Source organism: Nicotiana attenuata, chromosome 12 (genome assembly GCF_001879085.1).
Source record: "Nicotiana attenuata strain UT chromosome 12, NIATTr2, whole genome shotgun sequence".
Taxonomy (NCBI): Eukaryota; Viridiplantae; Streptophyta; class Magnoliopsida; order Solanales; family Solanaceae; genus Nicotiana; species Nicotiana attenuata.
In genome coordinates, this window is record NC_032000.1 from 46,283,902 (window position 1) to 46,300,758 (window position 16,857).

Genomic DNA, 16,857 nt, shown 5'->3' on the forward strand with positions numbered 1-16,857 from the left:
ATGTGTAACACACCATTTGTCAATATCCAACAGAATGTGCAAAATGGTAGCAAATTCCACATACCCAATGTGAATCAGAATTTTGTGTAGTATATAGCACCAAAATAGTGTCATTGTATCATTAATACTCCGTTGAGAGCTCAACTGATATGGGGTTTCCTGCTAACTTTGTGTACCAAGACAAAGTCTAATCATACTTTCTGTTCTATTTATGCAACAGTAGAGCCATGAAGCAAGACGAACAAATTTTTATGTACAAAATAGAAATCAAAGAATAACTTCATAAAATACAACTAGCTCTTTCCATGGTACACCAATTTAAGCAAGAAAACTTTAGATGGAAAAATTATATTGCACAAAAGAGAAGAAAAAATCAGCTGGAAATGATTTCAGCATATCAATCTTGGACTCCCAACCAATAAACTCATATTTTTGCATTGTTAACCTTCTACATGAGATGCATACAACACTAGGAAGCTTGCATCATTTTGCTGTCTTTGAGTGCTTAATAAGCCAATCAATAACGGTATCTATATTTACACACTCTTTACATGAGATCATGTAGCAGCAGACCTCTCTATCCGTGATTGAATTAAGACCTCTGATACAACAAACATCACGAGTAATTAGAAACGAAGAGAGGAAAAAAAAGGGCGTTCTTGCATGAAAACTGGAGTAATGTTACGTTTTTGCTACTTACAGTTGATCGACTAACACCTGCTTTGAAAGAGCTTCTGATTTATCAACTTTGTTTCCGAGCACCAGCAAGGGAATTCCGTTTAAAGAAGGTTTTTTGAAAAGCTCATGTAGTTCTGTTCGACATATAGGAATACTATCTCTATCAGCAGCGTCTACAACATACCTAAATCACATAGAGAAAACCAACTCCATTGTAAATACATCCAGACCTCTCTGTAACAGCATCCCCATATAACAGTCATTCACTATAGAAGCCAAGTTTTTCTCGTAACTGATTACTATGTTATGTTATAATATATGTCCTCTATAACAGCACTTCACTATAGCAGCCAAAAAATCTCGGAACATATAAAGCTGTTATAGATCATAGAGAGGTTTGACTTATGCTCTCTTCTTACACACATCTATCATACGCATAAAGCTGGGAAGCAGTTTTACTCAGTTAAAGAAACTGAGTCAGAAGTGGAAGCAAAACAAATGAAGAACACATGAGAAGACAATAAAGACAAAGAGCAAGATGGTAGGAATTACAGTATTGCAGAAACACCCCGACAATAGCGTTCCCACATCGTACGAAATCTCCTTTGGCCTCCAATGTCCCAGAGTTTAATAGTCACATTTCCTTTTGTAACTTTACGCATATTAAAACCAACCTGATTTTAAGAAACTCACATTAGCAACGAATTACAAGAACGAAGGATCATTAATCAGATTCAGTGAGAACAAGATACCTACCGTTGGAATCATGTCCTCGCTGTAGCCCCCAGTCTGATTAAGATCAACATATTAATGTGAGAAAATAGTACAGTAAGAAAAGAACAACGGAGAGATAAAGTAAGAAGGAAAGGATAAGGTCGTTACAGCAATGGCATTGACAAGAGATGTCTTCCCTGCATTCTGAAGGCCTACAAGGGAAAGTTCCATTTCCTGTTTAAAGAAAAAGCTGAACAAGAAAGCAGATTAAAAACTTATCTTTCTTTCTTTAGTAGAAGAATGCAAATGAGAAGCTTGTTCATTAACAATGTCATTCTTCATCACATAATGCAAATATCTAATGAAGAGAACAGAATCATAGATCCTGTGGAATGAGGTTACTAGATATCTAGCATGTCAATTTTGAAATAAAAACAACAAGAGCATAAAATGTCATAGCGATAAGCGACTTCCAAGGGCAATAAACTCATAATCTAATTGGTAACGACTTAAAAATAATAAAAAATAGTTTTCCCTATCAACCCGATTAAGCATTATAATGAGGTGAAACATCACAATATGAAACAGTAAGTGATACAGGTGGTGTTAAGTGCTAATGCTTATTGAATATTCTCAACTGACATATTTCATCACTTAATTACAGTGAAGTATCAACTAAATAGCTAAGCCAAAAAGAGAAGTGTCCTAAAAAGAAAAAGGTTTTTAAAAAAAAAACCTAGACATATTGTTACAAATAACGCCTGAATAGCATATAATCTTTTTATTATTATTTTACCTCTCCCTAGGAGCTCCCCATTTTGCTCCCTTGGTGACTCGAACCCACGACCTCAAGGGTGGAGGTGAAGGGTGCAGGGGCGGACGCACGTTACTCGAAGCGGTGTCATCCGACACCACTTCATCGAAATTTTTTACTAAATACACATATAAACAGTGTACCAAAAAACAGATATATTAATAAAATGACACCATTTGACAAAGAAGTGTACTTGGTCTGATGGGTAGCGCGTCCATTTTCACCGGAAGGTTGGGCGATCAAATGCCACTCCTTAGATGTATTTCACTTTTTTAAAGAATCTTTAGTTTAAATTTTAGATTCTGTAAGGATCGAACTCTATCCTTTAAGCTAAAAACATTGGTTAAACAAGTACACCAAATTCGTTACACATTAATTAAAGTGATAAATAAATAAACAAATATAACATGTAATTATTTTAGTATAACATGCAATCATTAATAATTGATTAAGTTACTCCTCTTTTTCTATAACTTACAACTTCTGAGTGACCAGATTTGCTGGTGTTACTATTCTTCGCTTTTTATTTTTCATGTTGTTATGGTGATTTATTTTATAAATGATGTCGTTTACAAAAAATTCTGCATATGCCCTGGAAGGTTGCTTACCACTAAAGCAACCTTCCCTTGTCACCTGGACATCCTATTCAATCGTAATCATCTATTTATATAAAGTATACGTTGCATTATTAATCCCCGTATTACATCCCTGCCCTAATTTGTTTATATATTGTGCTCCCTCCTCTCCCACCTATGTTTCTTCCTCAATGGCGAAGTCAGTAATTTCCCCAAGGGTGTTCAAACTTGAAAAAAAGAAAAAAATTCATTGACATAGGATATTCAATATATGTTATATACCTCGACAAGCTAATATTTTACCTATATATACATTGTAATTTTTCGACGAAGCTTCGCCTCTGTTCTTCCTATAACTACTGATGATACTCTATAGAAGCACATTATTGAGCTTGTAAATAATAACTTCAGTAAAACTTAACAGAAACCATTATTTTCAGAATTACTTAACAGAATCCAATTTTTTAGAATTATCAAGCAAAAAAGAGGCAACTTAAAAAGGGTTTTTAACCAAAAAAAGAAAAAAAAGGGGGGGGGGGGATAGATTACCTTCTAAGCCAATTGAGGAAAGAATCCCAAAGACCCATATTCTGAATTGCTAAAAAGAAGCCAACTTTGATTTTTTTGTGGACAGTGTTAATGAATTTTCTGTAGTTGCAGTTGAATTCTTGAGACAATTAGGAAGAGGAAGGGAGAAGAAACAAAAGGAAATTTCGCCGACTGAGAAAAGGACAGAATCTTATTGGTAGTATTTACGTACTAAGTAGTTAGCAAAAAAACTGTTCGCTTATCAGGTTTTGATGCTGTTGTGGCAATATACTTAGTAAAGAATTCAGAGTTAAGTGGGAGATAAATCCAAATATGGGTAGGAAAAGGAAAGGACTAGTACTACTAGTATTTGGTTTGCATGAAAAAAAGGAAAATGAGAAATTTTAAATTTTTTGTCCTTTTCGCTTCTACAAAAAGAACCTCAATCACAATTTGGTTCGGCAACATAAATTTTTATTTAATTATGGGTGAAATTCAAAATAGTCAAATTTACGAGTGTTAATTGAAAAATAGTTACATTTTCAAAAGTAATTGAAATTTAGCCACTTTTTATTTAAAAATAAATTTGAACAAATACATTATTCAAAATTCGAAAAATATTCCAGCATAATATACTAGTGTTAAAATTTTTTACATAGGTACTTCCAGCATAATATACTGAAATTCCAGCATAATATGTTGGAAGTTCATACGCAGGTGCTCCAATCTCTAATGCATTATGCTGGAACTTTCCGTGTGTTGGAGTTCCAGAATAATATGCTGGAAGTTCATACACATGTACTCCTATCTCCTATCTCCCGTATATTATGCTGGAACTTTCTTTGTGTTGGAGTTCCAGCATAATATTCTGAAAATTCATACACAGGTGTACCAATCTCCAGTATATTATGATGGAACTTTCCGTGTTGCAGCAAAATAATGGTTATTTTTCAATGAATTTGCAAACACTGTCTATTTTTTAACAGAAAAGGGTGTAATATATCCCTCTACTATTGAAAATTGTTTAAATTATCCTCCGTTATACTATTGGCTCAAAAGAACACTTACCGTCTTATTATTGGAACACATATATCCCTAACTTGACGGACTGGACACGTGGCACCCATCCAAGTCTGTTGGTCAATCCAATCTTAAATTAAAAGTGACCCGCCCCATTATCTAGTACCCATAACCCGACCCTCTTTTAATTTAATTGAATTTGAACTCCTAAAATAGAAGTTCCGTTCTTCCTAGCAAAATTAGGTTTTTGCAGTACCACAGCCGCTCTCCATGGTCTCACCATAATAAAGAAAGTTCTGGAAGATATAAGGATTTGGGTTTTCAAAAGGGATATGGAATTTCTAGTGATATTTCTAAGAATTTGATGAAAAGGTATTTACCCTTTCAACGAAGATTGGTACGACGTCAGCCATGCTTCCATCAGAAAATAATACGACAATGAGTGGTCAATCCTCAAGTTCGTCATCGGCCGAAGGTTTGACTCGTTGGCAATGGATTCTGTCCGAATCGGAGTGAAATAGTTGCTGGAAATATTTGGTTGTTGCAGTTCTTTGAGAAAAAAAATTTAGATGACGCAAGAAAAGGAAGAGTCGCTGGGGGTAATTTTCCAATCAAGCTTCATCAGTTTTTGAGTAAAATAATTAAATTCCTATGAGACCCTTTAATTGTTGAAGACCAATTACAATAGTTGCACCTCCCATGAAACCTACTATGCAGCATGTGAAAGAAAATCCACAAGAAACTCTATAGATCAAGATTAAAAGACGAAATCCAGTTGAAAAGAAAATAGCGAACACCCAGATGAAAAGTTACAAAGTTAGTTCAAACTATTAAGCAAAATCAAAGAAAAAAGAACTTTAGAAAATTAAGAGCGGTTGAATTTGCTATAACACCTATTTTCTCAACAATGGAACAAAATGGGGACAAAAAAAAAAAGTAGAGAAAAGGTAGAGAGAGAGAGAAAGAAAGTACTTTTTCAGTCTTGGGTCATGGATACCGGGTAATGGGGCGGGTCACTTTTAATTTAAGATCGGATTGACCAACAGCCTTGGATAGGTGCCACGTGTCCAGTCCGTCAAGTTAGGGATATATGTGTTCCAATAGTAAGACGGTAGGTGTTCTTTTGAGCCAATAGTATAACGGAGGATAATTCTAAATAATTTTCAGTAGTAGAGGGATATATCAGACCCTTTTCCCATTTTTTAATTATCGGTCCGAAAAATGGTTAGCCCGTGCTATTTTCACTTTAAATCATCCCATATTAAAAAAAATTATTGGCTCGATTAATCTGAATAAGCCCAACAAGTGCCGGCTTAACCATAAAGCAACTAAAGTTGTTGGCCCCGAAATTTAAAAATAGCCAGATTTACAACTGGTCGTTCAAAAATAGCTCAGTTTCAAAAGTAATCGAAATTTAGCCACTTTTCATGTAAAGATAAATCTGAGCGAAAATACTGTTCAAAACCCCGAAAAATACGCCAGTATATTATGCTGGAGTTCCAGCATAAGTATACTTGAACTCCAGCATATTATACTGGAGTTCCAGGATAAGTATGCTGGAACTCCAGCATAATATGATGGAGTTCCAGCATAAGTACACTAGAACTCCAGCATAATATACTGGAGTTTGGAGCACCGGTGCTCCAGTCTCCAATATATTATACTGGAGCCAGCAAAGTATACCGGTGCAGCATAATATGCTGGAGTTCATACACAGGTGCACCGGACTCCAGTATATTATGCTGGACCGGTCTATGTTGCAGCAAAATAGTGGCTATTTTTCATTGACTTAGTAAACGCTGGCTATTTTTGAATGACCAGTCCGAAAACTGGCTATACCGTGCTATTTTGACCCAAATTTGGGGGGGCACATTTTCTATGATAATGGGCTTATATTTATTTATTTATTGAAAAATATTGAGTAGTATTTAGAAGAAGAAAAAATTCATATAAATGGAAAGCCAACATTTTAGCTATGATAATAAGTGATCGTTTGACTTAAAAAGTAGGGAAATACGAATAACTATATAAATCACTTGCATACAAATGAGGAATGTATTTGATTGGGAAAATTATTATTCCATTTTTTACTTTTTTTTATTTGAAACGTGTTAAAACTTTACACTCTCTTTCTTGGTTGATGCAAGAACTACGATCTTTCATTTCACCTTTTCCATCAATTTACATACTTTGTTTTATATTCTTTCTTACTTTTTCTAAGATCAATTATTTGTTGTTCAAAACTTCCGATAATTTATATTGCTTATATAAAAACATAGTTAAAATGTACTTTCCTTATAATACATAGTGTCTCATTTTCTGTTCTTTCTCACGTTTAAAGCTTGCGGGAAATATTTGAAGCAACATTACAAAATTTAGAATTATGTCTTCAAACTTCTTGAATCATGGTCTTTCTTTCTAACTTTTTAGTATCTTTTTTATCTTATATTTGTTATTTTTACTTCATAGGTATATTTTTTAAATATTTATTAGAATTTAAATATGACAACTAAAAAATATAAATCTTGTTATCACCCCCCCCCACCCACCCACCCACCAAAAAAAAAGAGAGGAGTTGAAATATACAATCTCAAAAAAGAGATCTTGATAATTTTTTCGCAAACAATAGAAAAGCTAAATTGGAAACTATAGAGGAGTGTTTTTTAGATGAACATTCACTAATCTATTAGAAGAAATCAATTATAAAAAATTACTTAACAATTTTGCATCTCAAAAAGTTAAAAAATAGGTTTTAAATAAAAATAACTATTAAAATTATTATTTAATGGCCTTCGATTTAAACTTTGGCTTTAGACCCCAAGTGTTGTTGAGCCGCCTCTGAGCCCAACCTTTCCATCTTAGATGCAGTTGAATTCTATGTACCAAAATGTTACAAATTTACAGTTTATATCTATTGCTTAAAGGAAAATTACCAGCTATGTCCATTTATAAGTAGCTCATTACAAGATTTGGCCAATTGATAAAATATTACTAATATTAGCCAATTAGCTATTTGTAGCAAAAAATATCAAATTTTTGCTTTGTTTTGAGTGGGTGTTATTAGAATAGATTGGGCACAACTTAAGGAGCTTGAATCTCAGTTTTGGGATGATTTGGTGAAGTTTTGAGGTGGTTTGAATTGAAAATTCGAAGTAAAAGCTGAACATGAAAAAAAATGATATGTGTATCAGACTGTGAATCATTTGTGTATCACATATGTATCAATTGTGTATCACATGTATATCCATGTATACCTGTGTGTGTGATACATGCGTGATACATGTTTGATACGTGTGTCGCAGAAGACTTTTTTGAACTCGATTTAATTACGAATTTTGATACAAAACCAGTCCAAATCACCTCCAATCTTCCTCAAATTTTGTATATTGACTTATCTATATATTTTCAATGAATTTCAATTATACCCATTGAAAAAGTTCCTATTTTGTTTAGATTTTTGGAATATTATATAGATTTTTATATTTCATCACCTTATTTGCTACCCCGTCCATGAAATTTACTTTCCGTCTTATATCTAATGTTGCTAATCACGCTTAAAATTATGGAAGGTGATTTTTGCATGTGATTCTTTGAGAGAAAGAACCCTATTATTTGGTTTTTCAATTTTTGTTGGCTAGTTTTGGTAAGTTTATGACTAATGGCTAGAGGTTGGTAAGTTGAGATTTATTTGGGACATTTGTGTAAGTTTCCCTTGCTTAAATTCATGAGCGGCCTGGAAAATTATTGTCCATTTAAAATAAATGGTGACATTTTGAGTATGAGATTCAAAAAAATTTAATTCATACCTGCTCAAAGTTTTCAAATAAAATTCAGATATTTAAAAATAATCTAAATTGTTGACAAATTATGAACTAGTAGTACTTTTAAAAGGAAGAAAATTTAATAAAGCAAGCTTGAGAAAATGGTGACAAATAATAACTTGTTGCTTGACTTTTCGACTATTTAAGAAGTCATATAAAATTAGGATTAAGGAAACAATGGGTTTAGCAAAGAGTTAATTGAACACTCAACACATTGGACTACTTCGAAACATTCATAATAGTTGTCTAACTAAGATGTGTTTTTGGGAAATTTAATTAGTATTCTGCTCAATAGACTGAATAATCTACCATGTATATGTGTGTTTCCTTAGATTTGCTGAGAAAATTTAAATTGGCTTTCAACTTTATGACATCTAATTAAGGATTAAGTTTGTATCAACTCAAATTATTCCTCTTCACTGTTATGATTGTGCTAAGTTCTTGAACTGGTTCAGTTCGAGTAAATTTTAACTGCTTAGACACTTGCTATATGATCTCCTTGGAGCAACGGTTAAGTTGTCTTCGTGTGACCTATAGGTCACGAGTTCGAGCCGTGGAATCAGCCACTGATGCTTGCATCAGGGTAGGCAGCCTACATCACCCCTTGGGGTGCGGCCATTCCCGGACCTTGGGTGAACGCGGGTTACTTTGTGCACCGGACTGCTCTTTAAGGAGTCTATAGTAGATATAGATATCATTATTGATTGGCTTACTAAGCAAGACTCTACTGTTGCATAAATAGAACAGAAATTATGAATGGATATACTTGCTTCTAAACAACATTGTGAACAAAAGAGTTCTATTAAATTTCCAGAGTGATTAGTAGTAACGTAATATTTGAGAAAATACATACAACCATTGGTAAATTGACAGAAATGTAGTTCTGTTATGATGGAAGCTAGACTAATAGAGAGGCTCAAAATTACTAAAAAAGATAAGACACCTAATATATGCTTATAAAAGATTGTGGAAAATTAATCCGTTAGTACAGGTTTTCTGATACAAAGAACCTGGCCTGAAGAACAACTGATCAGCTGCAACAAAAGCTGTAAATGATTGAGGAGAAAAACCTAATCAATAATCAAATCAAAATAGACTAGTAAATATATTAAGGACTAATGAGATAATACAAAAAAAGAAGTCAAAGAAAGAGTACTTGTTGTTCGCCTATGTTGCTCGGACTCTCCAAAAATGTTGCCAGGTGCGTGTCGGATCCTCCAAAAGCAGTGTATTTTTGGAGGGTCTGACACGGGCGCGGCAACATTTTGGAGAGTCAGTGCAACGTAGATGTTCGCCAACTCCAGAGCACCTTCAATCTGCGGAGAAGCATTACTATTGTTGCAGAGATCCAAATTGCAAAATTTGTCAACTTCTGAAAGTAAGCATCTCTAAATGATTGGTTGAGGATTATAGTGAATATTACTCCCCAAAATCCAAGACTGAAGCCACTTGCCACACACATATAAAACCCAGATGACAGAATCTTGTCATCTTCATCAAGATTGTTGATTTTGCTATGATCAACACCAGGGCTTCGAGTATCTCTATCTTCAGGACATTCTACAAGTGGTGGGCCACAAAGTTCATTGTTTCCTTCATATGCTGAAGGATCAAAACTCTGCAATTGAGTGCTTGAAGGAATTTTCCCCGACAAGTTGTTACTCGACAAGTCTAAGACACTTAGGAAATGTAGTTGAGCAAGACTTGTAGAAATTCGACCAGTGAGCTGATTCTTAGACAAATCAAGGGACTCTAACTTTTCCATCTTCCCAATTCCTTCTATTACATTTACTGTTATATTATTTCTCGAGAGGTTTAGTGAAAGCACTTCATCCAGTTGCGCGATTTCTTCAGGAACTTTTCTAGCTAACTTGTTTTTAGAAAAATCGATGATCTTCAACAACCCGAGAGTCTTATTGTACACCGATTCACTGCTTTTCCATTGAACTAGTGCATCCCCAAGTATTCTTCATAATAAGAATAGCCATTGTAAGTGTCTCCACCTAATTCAAAAAGAATGCTTAAGTTTCAACTATTATTATTCTGAAGCAAAGATGTGATATTGTTGAGACAACGTGGGATTTCTCCTGATAAGCTGTTCTGAGAAAGATCCAAAATATGGATTTTATTCAGATGACACAAATTTTGAGGTATGCTTCCATTGAACTTGTTGAGTCTCAAACTTAAGACAACCAAGAATGTTAAGTGTGAGCCAATCCATAATGGTATTTCTCCACTTAGCTTATTTCCTCCTACGTCCAAGATTTGCAATATTCCGCAGTTCTTCAAAGAGGTAGGCAGATCACCAGTAAAATTGTTGTTCCGCAACTGTAGAGATTGGATTTCCAACAAAGAACCAATGGAGTTGGGAATTTTACCATATAGATTGTTGTTAGCTAAATTAAGAATGGCTAGTTCTTCAAAACCCATCAAACAATTGTGAAGTTCTCCTGAAAGTAGGTTGTTTGAGAGGTCAATGGTGCGGAACAAAGCGTTGGCTATTTTGCACAGGAAAGAAATTGATCCGACAAACTTGTTTTTGGAAAGGTTCAATGATTCCAAGTTGGAAGAGAATGATGGCACTAAACCTGAGAAATTATTCGAACTAAAATCCATCGTTGGGTAATTAGTTTCCTTTACAAACTTGGAAGATAAATCAGGGACCTCTCCACTTATTTGGTTATTGGAAATACTAAAGTGCATCATTTCAGGAGAAAGATCCCAAAACCAGTTAGGTGCTACTCCTGATATACCAGCGAAAGAGATATCAAGATGTGAGTAATTCTTCTGAGTTCGTAGCCACTGTGGGAAATGAGTCCCTATTTTACAATGGGAGAGACTTATAACATCTAATTCAAAAGGTGGAAGCCAATTAAGTCCCAACTGAAAAGAGACGGAGTTATATGACAAGTCCAACACTCTTAAGCTGGAAAGGTTTGAAAGATGTGACTCTGTGATTGGACCTTCCATGAAATTTGATTCGACCCTCAACATCTCAAGCTTTGAAAGTCGTCCTATACTTTGGGGTAACCTCCCTTTGAATTGGTTATTGTTCAAATGCAACTCTCTTAATGCTGAAAATGCTGTTAAGTTTGGAAAAGGTCCTGTTATTTGATTCAAAGATAAATCAAGGAATTCGATCTTTGAAGTCTGCCCATAGCTTTCTACGAAAGATCCATACAGTTGATTCTCTCGCAGGTACAAACTTTTTAAGGATGAAAATCTGGTGATGTCAGGCAATGAACCACAAAGATGATTGTTAGATAAATGCAATTCTTCAAGTGATTTTTCTGCTTTACCATATAAGCTCAGAAATAATTCAGGAAGTGGTTGGTTCAAGTTATTAGTTGATAAATCAAGGGCTCTTAAGTGACTCTAAGTTGCCAAAAGATTTGGGCAATCCACCTTCTAGAATATTTGTAGCAAGGTCAATGAACTCAAGATGTTGCATATACCCAAAGGCTTCAGGGATGCGACCTGCTAAATGGTTAGAAGAGAGATCTATCGAAGTAAATCTCGTACTCAAGTTGAACAACCACCGAAATGCAGAAGAGGAAAGCCCAGTATCAGCAAGGTTGAGGCTGGAAAGTAAACGGGAAGAGACATTGGATGAGAGATGAGATGTTGATATGATTGGCTCGGGGACGTTGCAGTGTTCCAAATTCAAGTGTTCTAAAGAAGGGGACTTAATTATTTGTTGTAACCAATTGACTGTTTCAATATGAACCAAAGAAAGGTCAAGGTTGCGTAAAAAAGCAAGATGAGGAAGCCACTCAAGGTTCTTCACTACTAGACGGGAGTTCAGGCTAAGGTCAAGAATCTGCAAACGGGTAAGGTTTCCAAGAATGTGAGGAATTTCACCTGAGAAGTTAGCACCCTTAAGATTAAGGTATTCTAGTCTTGGAAAAGAACCAATGAAATTCGGTGTGAGCACGTGATTTTTGCTCTATATATGAATTATTCCCAAAAAATTTATACAAAATAATTTCTCTTTCATTATTTTACACTTTTGTGAATTTTGTGTTATTTTCTGTTAACTGTTTGCATTCTTATTTGTGCATTTTTATTTCATATGAAAAATATAAAAAATATGCCTGACATTTGCATTTAGGATCTAATTTCATATTTAAGGATTATTTAGTGGTTAAGTTGTTTTTAGAACAAAATTTAAAGAAAATAACAAAAATAGTCCATTTTTGCATTTTTTAATTGTTAGTTGTTGAATTTGTCTTGAGTTTATTTTAAATAGGGTTTAATTAGCTTAATTTTGGAAATAAATTAGGTTTCATTTTAATTTTTGCATTTTTTATAAAATCAGAAAAATAATACAAAAAATAAATAAAAGAAATAAAAATGAAAACAAAAGCAATTAAAAGGGGCTGCCTCAATAATGCCTAATTGGGCCATTTAATTGACTTCACCCAGCCCAAGCCACTGGCCCAAACGCCCTGCCCGGTCCAGTTTCCCCATATTCAAAACGACGTCGTTTTGACGTCGTTTAATCATGACCGTCCGTTCCCCCAAATCCAATGGCCACGATTGATCCTCAAATTTAAATAAAACTGTCCGAAAATTATACAAAAAAACAAAAACACAATCCATCTTCCTCGTACTCCCTGTAACGCCACCGACACCCCACCGTCCGCCACCGTCTTCCGCCCTAGCGCCGCCGGCCGGAAATCGCCGCCGCGGGCGGCGATGCTCCGATGACCACCAAAATTACACCCTAGAACCACTGTTCTCCCCTCTTTCCAACCATGCCCTCAGCTCCCCTCGAATCATAGCCAATCTCGTCGAATATCAAATCTAAACTTTTCCGGCCATGACCCAACTCCTTCCAAACCACCCCAAATTAACACCCTAGGTCCCTTTCCCCTTTCCCTAGCCAAATCCCGGGTTAGTTTTTCTCGAATCTGCCTTAAATTGGTCAAATCTCAATTTGAATATTTTCCGGCCAAGACCCAAAGTATGCCAAATAGTCCCAAATTGACACCCTGGGTTCATCTGAGTCTCTTCTACCCAACCCCCATAGCCACTTGTCTCGAATCTGCCCGGAACATTACAAATTTTATCCCAAAGTCCGGCAGAACTCTAACTCAGAAATCTTAGGGATTTTAGACTGTAATTTCCCTAATCACGTGTTTTCTTTTGAAAAACACACGATTAGGGATGTTACGTGTCAAGAATCCCGGAGGATTCAAACAACGTTAGCTGGTCAGAGTTCGCCCCATAATCAGTCGAATGCTCAAGATTAGTAAGTGTTGTTCGATTCTGTTTTGATTTTGTTCAGTATGCTCTTGTTTAAATCTGTTTGGATAGTCTTTAATTCTTTAGGGCACTTTGATTTCAATTTTTTCTCCAGTATTTGATCTTTTACTGTTATAAGTGGTTAGTGGTAATTAATTAGTTTAGTTTAGTTTGATTCAGTACTTGCATTAGTAATTCCATGTTCAGGATCTAGTTTAAGTTTTGTTCTTCATGTCGACATTGTTCCCAGTAGTCATATACGTTTTAAGTGGTCTGATTTTAGTTAGTCGACTCATAATTGTTTACTGCAGTTTGATTTTAATTGTTCTAACCTCTTGATTAGCTAATTTGTCTAGTTTGATTAGCCCCAGAAATAGATTGCTTGGTTATAGTTAATGGACTGGTTTAACTTAGTCAGTAATTTCAGGGGATTCAAAGGTTAGTTTAGGCATGGAAAAGGGTAGTTTCATTAAGATTGGTAATTGTTGAAGTAAAGTAAGGGTAGAATAGGAATTGTAATGGGTATAGAACCTTCTAGGATGGACTATAGTATAGATTTCAATAGAATAGGTGTAGTTACTTGTGTAACAAGTCAGAAAATAAAGGGTAGAAAACAGAATTAGAATAGGGACTAAGGGGTAAAAGGAAAATCTGAAATTGGACCCTAAGTTCACCTATAAATAGGTATTCATTTGCCTTGATTCACAAGTTTGGAGGCCTAAAAATTCACCCCCCCCCCCCCCCAAAGTGTTTACAGATCTGAAGTCTGAAATTCAAAAAAAAATTCAAAAACCAAAAACAAAAACAGTAGAAAAATCCAAAAAAAATAATATACTGCTCTATTGGGACTCTCTTAGATCAAGTTTGAATTTCATTTGTAGATCAAGTTTCAGTGCAACAGAAGGTTAAAAAATGGTTTGAGTATCTTCTAGACCTTGTTTGGTTCAAGTTCAGGGACTTTTTGGTTGATTTCGAGTGTATTTTGATCCAATCATATCTGGTTTTCTATCTTGCTTTTGGTTGTTTAATCTGCTGCTAGTCATTCCTGGGTCTGCTGTGGTATTTTGGTATTTGAGAGTGATCTAGTCTGCTTTGAATTTGGGTCCTGCTGTTCGTTACTGCTTTAGCTGACTTCCTTCTTCCTCATTTCTGTTCTAATTTCCAGGTATATTCTTTAGGCCTTCAAGTGATGTGGAAGCTTGTATATTAACATGCGTGAACATAATCTGCTGTTGTTGTTTAGTTTACGTACACGCATTTGACCTCACAAGTGATGTACTCTTCCATTGAAATGAAATGAAGTGTGATTCAAGGCTGTGCTCCATGGTGAATGTTTATGGATGTGGTTAGTTTTTGAACTATGTAATGGTGTAATTTCAGTGCACGTGATATGTTAAAATTTGGACTGTTTGACTCAGTATATTGAACTTGTATATGAATTTCATAGACTGTTAAGGTGGCTCAGTTAGTTAGTGATGTTTAAATCGATTCAATGTGTTGTTAGTATAGCATAGGATAATGTGAGGTAGCTTCCTTTGTTAGTAGTGTTTAACAAATTAACCCCTGTTTCCGTGTTACTTCAATTCTGTTAATCAGGGGAACATGAGACTTGGTTTATTTTTAGCTGTGAAATAGCAATTAGATTGTACTACCGTTGAATCTCAAGCAAAGCCTAAATAATTGCCTAATTAGTTGATGGGGCTGGGACGGTTGGATTTGCATCCAGGCGCAATTCGCTGTCTCTTGCGTGGGCTCTTGATTTGGGAGCCATGCTTATCAGCTACACTTGAATGTGCCTAATCACACCCTGGGCCAGTTTTTCTAATAGCGGGCCCCAAGCGTTGGGCCCTGGACAGCATATCCTTGATTCTGGATTATAAATTGCAAGGCTTAGTAGTTTGTTTAAATTGACCACATCTCCGCTGGCCAGGGTCCATGTTTGACTGGATTTTGCTTATGGACTGAAATTTAACTCACATGGCCGGGTTTGTCTTTGGGCCCGAAGGCATATCTAAGTCAATGATAAATTAATTTAGGACTTTTTCCTTTTATTTTAGAGACGAAATTAAGTAGAGAATCGTAGTTTGCTTTTAGGTTGGCCTTAAAATAAATGAGACGAGCCTCGCCAAATCAAAACATATAAATTGTGGGGCCCTCATTAAAGATTATATAAAAAATATTTAGAAACTCGGGACATGCCATTTAGCGAATTTTCATGGCTTCCCCACAGGTTAATAGACGCTAGCCACTTTAGGCGCGCTTCTTAATAATTTTACCTTCCTAAATACGGGGCACATTTATGTGACCCAAATCCAAATCTCAACGAAGTCGAAATGTTGTAACAATCACGGGGCGCACTGGTGCGACGCGGTTTCGAGACGCATTTTCACGACGTTGCAAATTCTTATTAAAAATAAAATAAAAGTGGTTAAAATAAAAGGCACAATAGGTTAAGATATGTTTTAAAATCAGAATAAAAGCAAATACAACAGTTGAGCGACGTGCTAGAACCACGGAACCCGGGAATGCCCTAATACACTTCTCCCGGGTTAACAGAATTCCTTACTCGGAGTTCTGGTTCGCGGACTGTTAACAGAGTCATAAATTTCCTCGGATCGGGATTCAACCGGTGACTTGGGACACCATTAATCTCCAAGTGGCGACTCTGAATGTTAATAATAAATCCCGTTCCGACTGTCCTTTAATTGGAAAACTTCCTTACACCCTCACAGGTGTAGCGTAAAAAAGGAGGTGTGACAGTTCTGGCGACTCTGCTGGGGAAAAGAACCTAGAATCTCTGGTTCAGGGTTCAGAATCGAGCCTTAGATATATTTGTTGTATTTGCGTTATCTGATTTTCTACATGTTTCATGCTAAAATGTGCAAAATGTTGCTTTTTACCGGCTTTGATATTATCTGGATTGTATATTAAACTATGGCGAAACCCTTCTCTTCTCACCTCCGGGGATGTGCCTCACTGGTGGAGACTCCTTATTCTGTTAGTATCAAATACCCTGAAATAAGAAAGAGGCCGGACAAGTTACTAAGCCAGATGGCCTTTTGGTTCCCGGTACGTAGCCCCTCCTCGACTCGAGTTTCTGCTCGGGTACACAGTCTAGAACACGTACCCAGGTTTTGAACCTAGAAGAACTTGACTTTCATGCCGGAGGTCCCTAAGAGAACGCTTATTTGCATCACGTGCATGTTTGACTTTAGGGGACTCAACACAGGGGTTGGGTCGTCATAGGACAGGTGTACCCGAAATAATGGACCATCCTGATGCATCCTACTTGTGCTTTATTTGTTGGACTCGCCAATGCTGACACGGCTTGTTAATAATTTTGGGAAAAATTGGAAAAACAAAAAGAGAAAAAGAAGTGAGAAAATAATGCGGAGCAGTTTGATAGAGAGTTATTACCTATATAGAAAAACAATGTCCAATTAGTGCCAAATTCCTCCGG

At 35.8% G+C, this 16,857-nt stretch overlaps 2 protein-coding genes across 2 annotated transcripts; both read right to left on the reverse strand.

Moving 5' to 3' along the window:
• LOC109236262 (ADP-ribosylation factor-like protein 8c) lies at window positions 234-3,694 on the reverse strand. The gene is made up of 6 exons (XM_019402459.1): window positions 3,331-3,694; window positions 1,561-1,642; window positions 1,435-1,467; window positions 1,231-1,352; window positions 701-862; window positions 234-601 (listed from the first exon to the last, which is right to left on the reverse strand). Exons 1-6 carry the CDS (start codon window positions 3,366-3,368, stop codon window positions 484-486), a joined length of 555 nt encoding a protein of 184 aa, XP_019258004.1. The 5' UTR covers window positions 3,369-3,694; the 3' UTR covers window positions 234-483.
• Window positions 9,424-12,620, reverse strand: LOC109236095 (LRR receptor-like serine/threonine-protein kinase GSO1). Its single transcript, XM_019402315.1, has 4 exons — window positions 12,572-12,620; window positions 11,556-12,011; window positions 10,226-11,440; window positions 9,424-10,097 (listed from the first exon to the last, which is right to left on the reverse strand). The coding sequence occupies exons 1-4, from the start codon at window positions 12,618-12,620 to the stop codon at window positions 9,424-9,426; spliced, it is 2,394 nt and encodes a 797-aa protein (XP_019257860.1).

What these genes read in the sequence shown, in the direction of transcription:
- LOC109236262 (XM_019402459.1), bottom strand. Translation starts at nt 3,368, where the DNA reads ATGGGTCTTTGGGATTCTTTCCTCAATTGGCTTAGAAG. An exon ending in CGGGGTGTTTCTGCAATACT is followed by an intron (nt 863 to 1,230) that starts GTAATTCCTACC and finishes TATGTGATTTAG; the next exon opens with GTATGTTGTAGACGCTGCTG. An exon ending in CAGGTGTTAGTCGATCAACT is followed by an intron (nt 602 to 700) that starts GTAAGTAGCAAA and finishes TTGTTGTATCAG; the next exon opens with AGGTCTTAATTCAATCACGG.
- LOC109236095 (XM_019402315.1), bottom strand. Translation starts at nt 12,620, where the DNA reads ATGGGGAAACTGGACCGGGCAGGGCGTTTGGGCCAGTGGCTTGGGCTG. An exon ending in GGGCCAGTGGCTTGGGCTGG is followed by an intron (nt 12,012 to 12,571) that starts GTGAAGTCAATT and finishes CTAACTTCTCAG; the next exon opens with GTGAAATTCCTCACATTCTT. An exon ending in CTTATCAGGAGAAATCCCAC is followed by an intron (nt 10,098 to 10,225) that starts GTTGTCTCAACA and finishes GGGATGCACTAG; the next exon opens with TTCAATGGAAAAGCAGTGAA.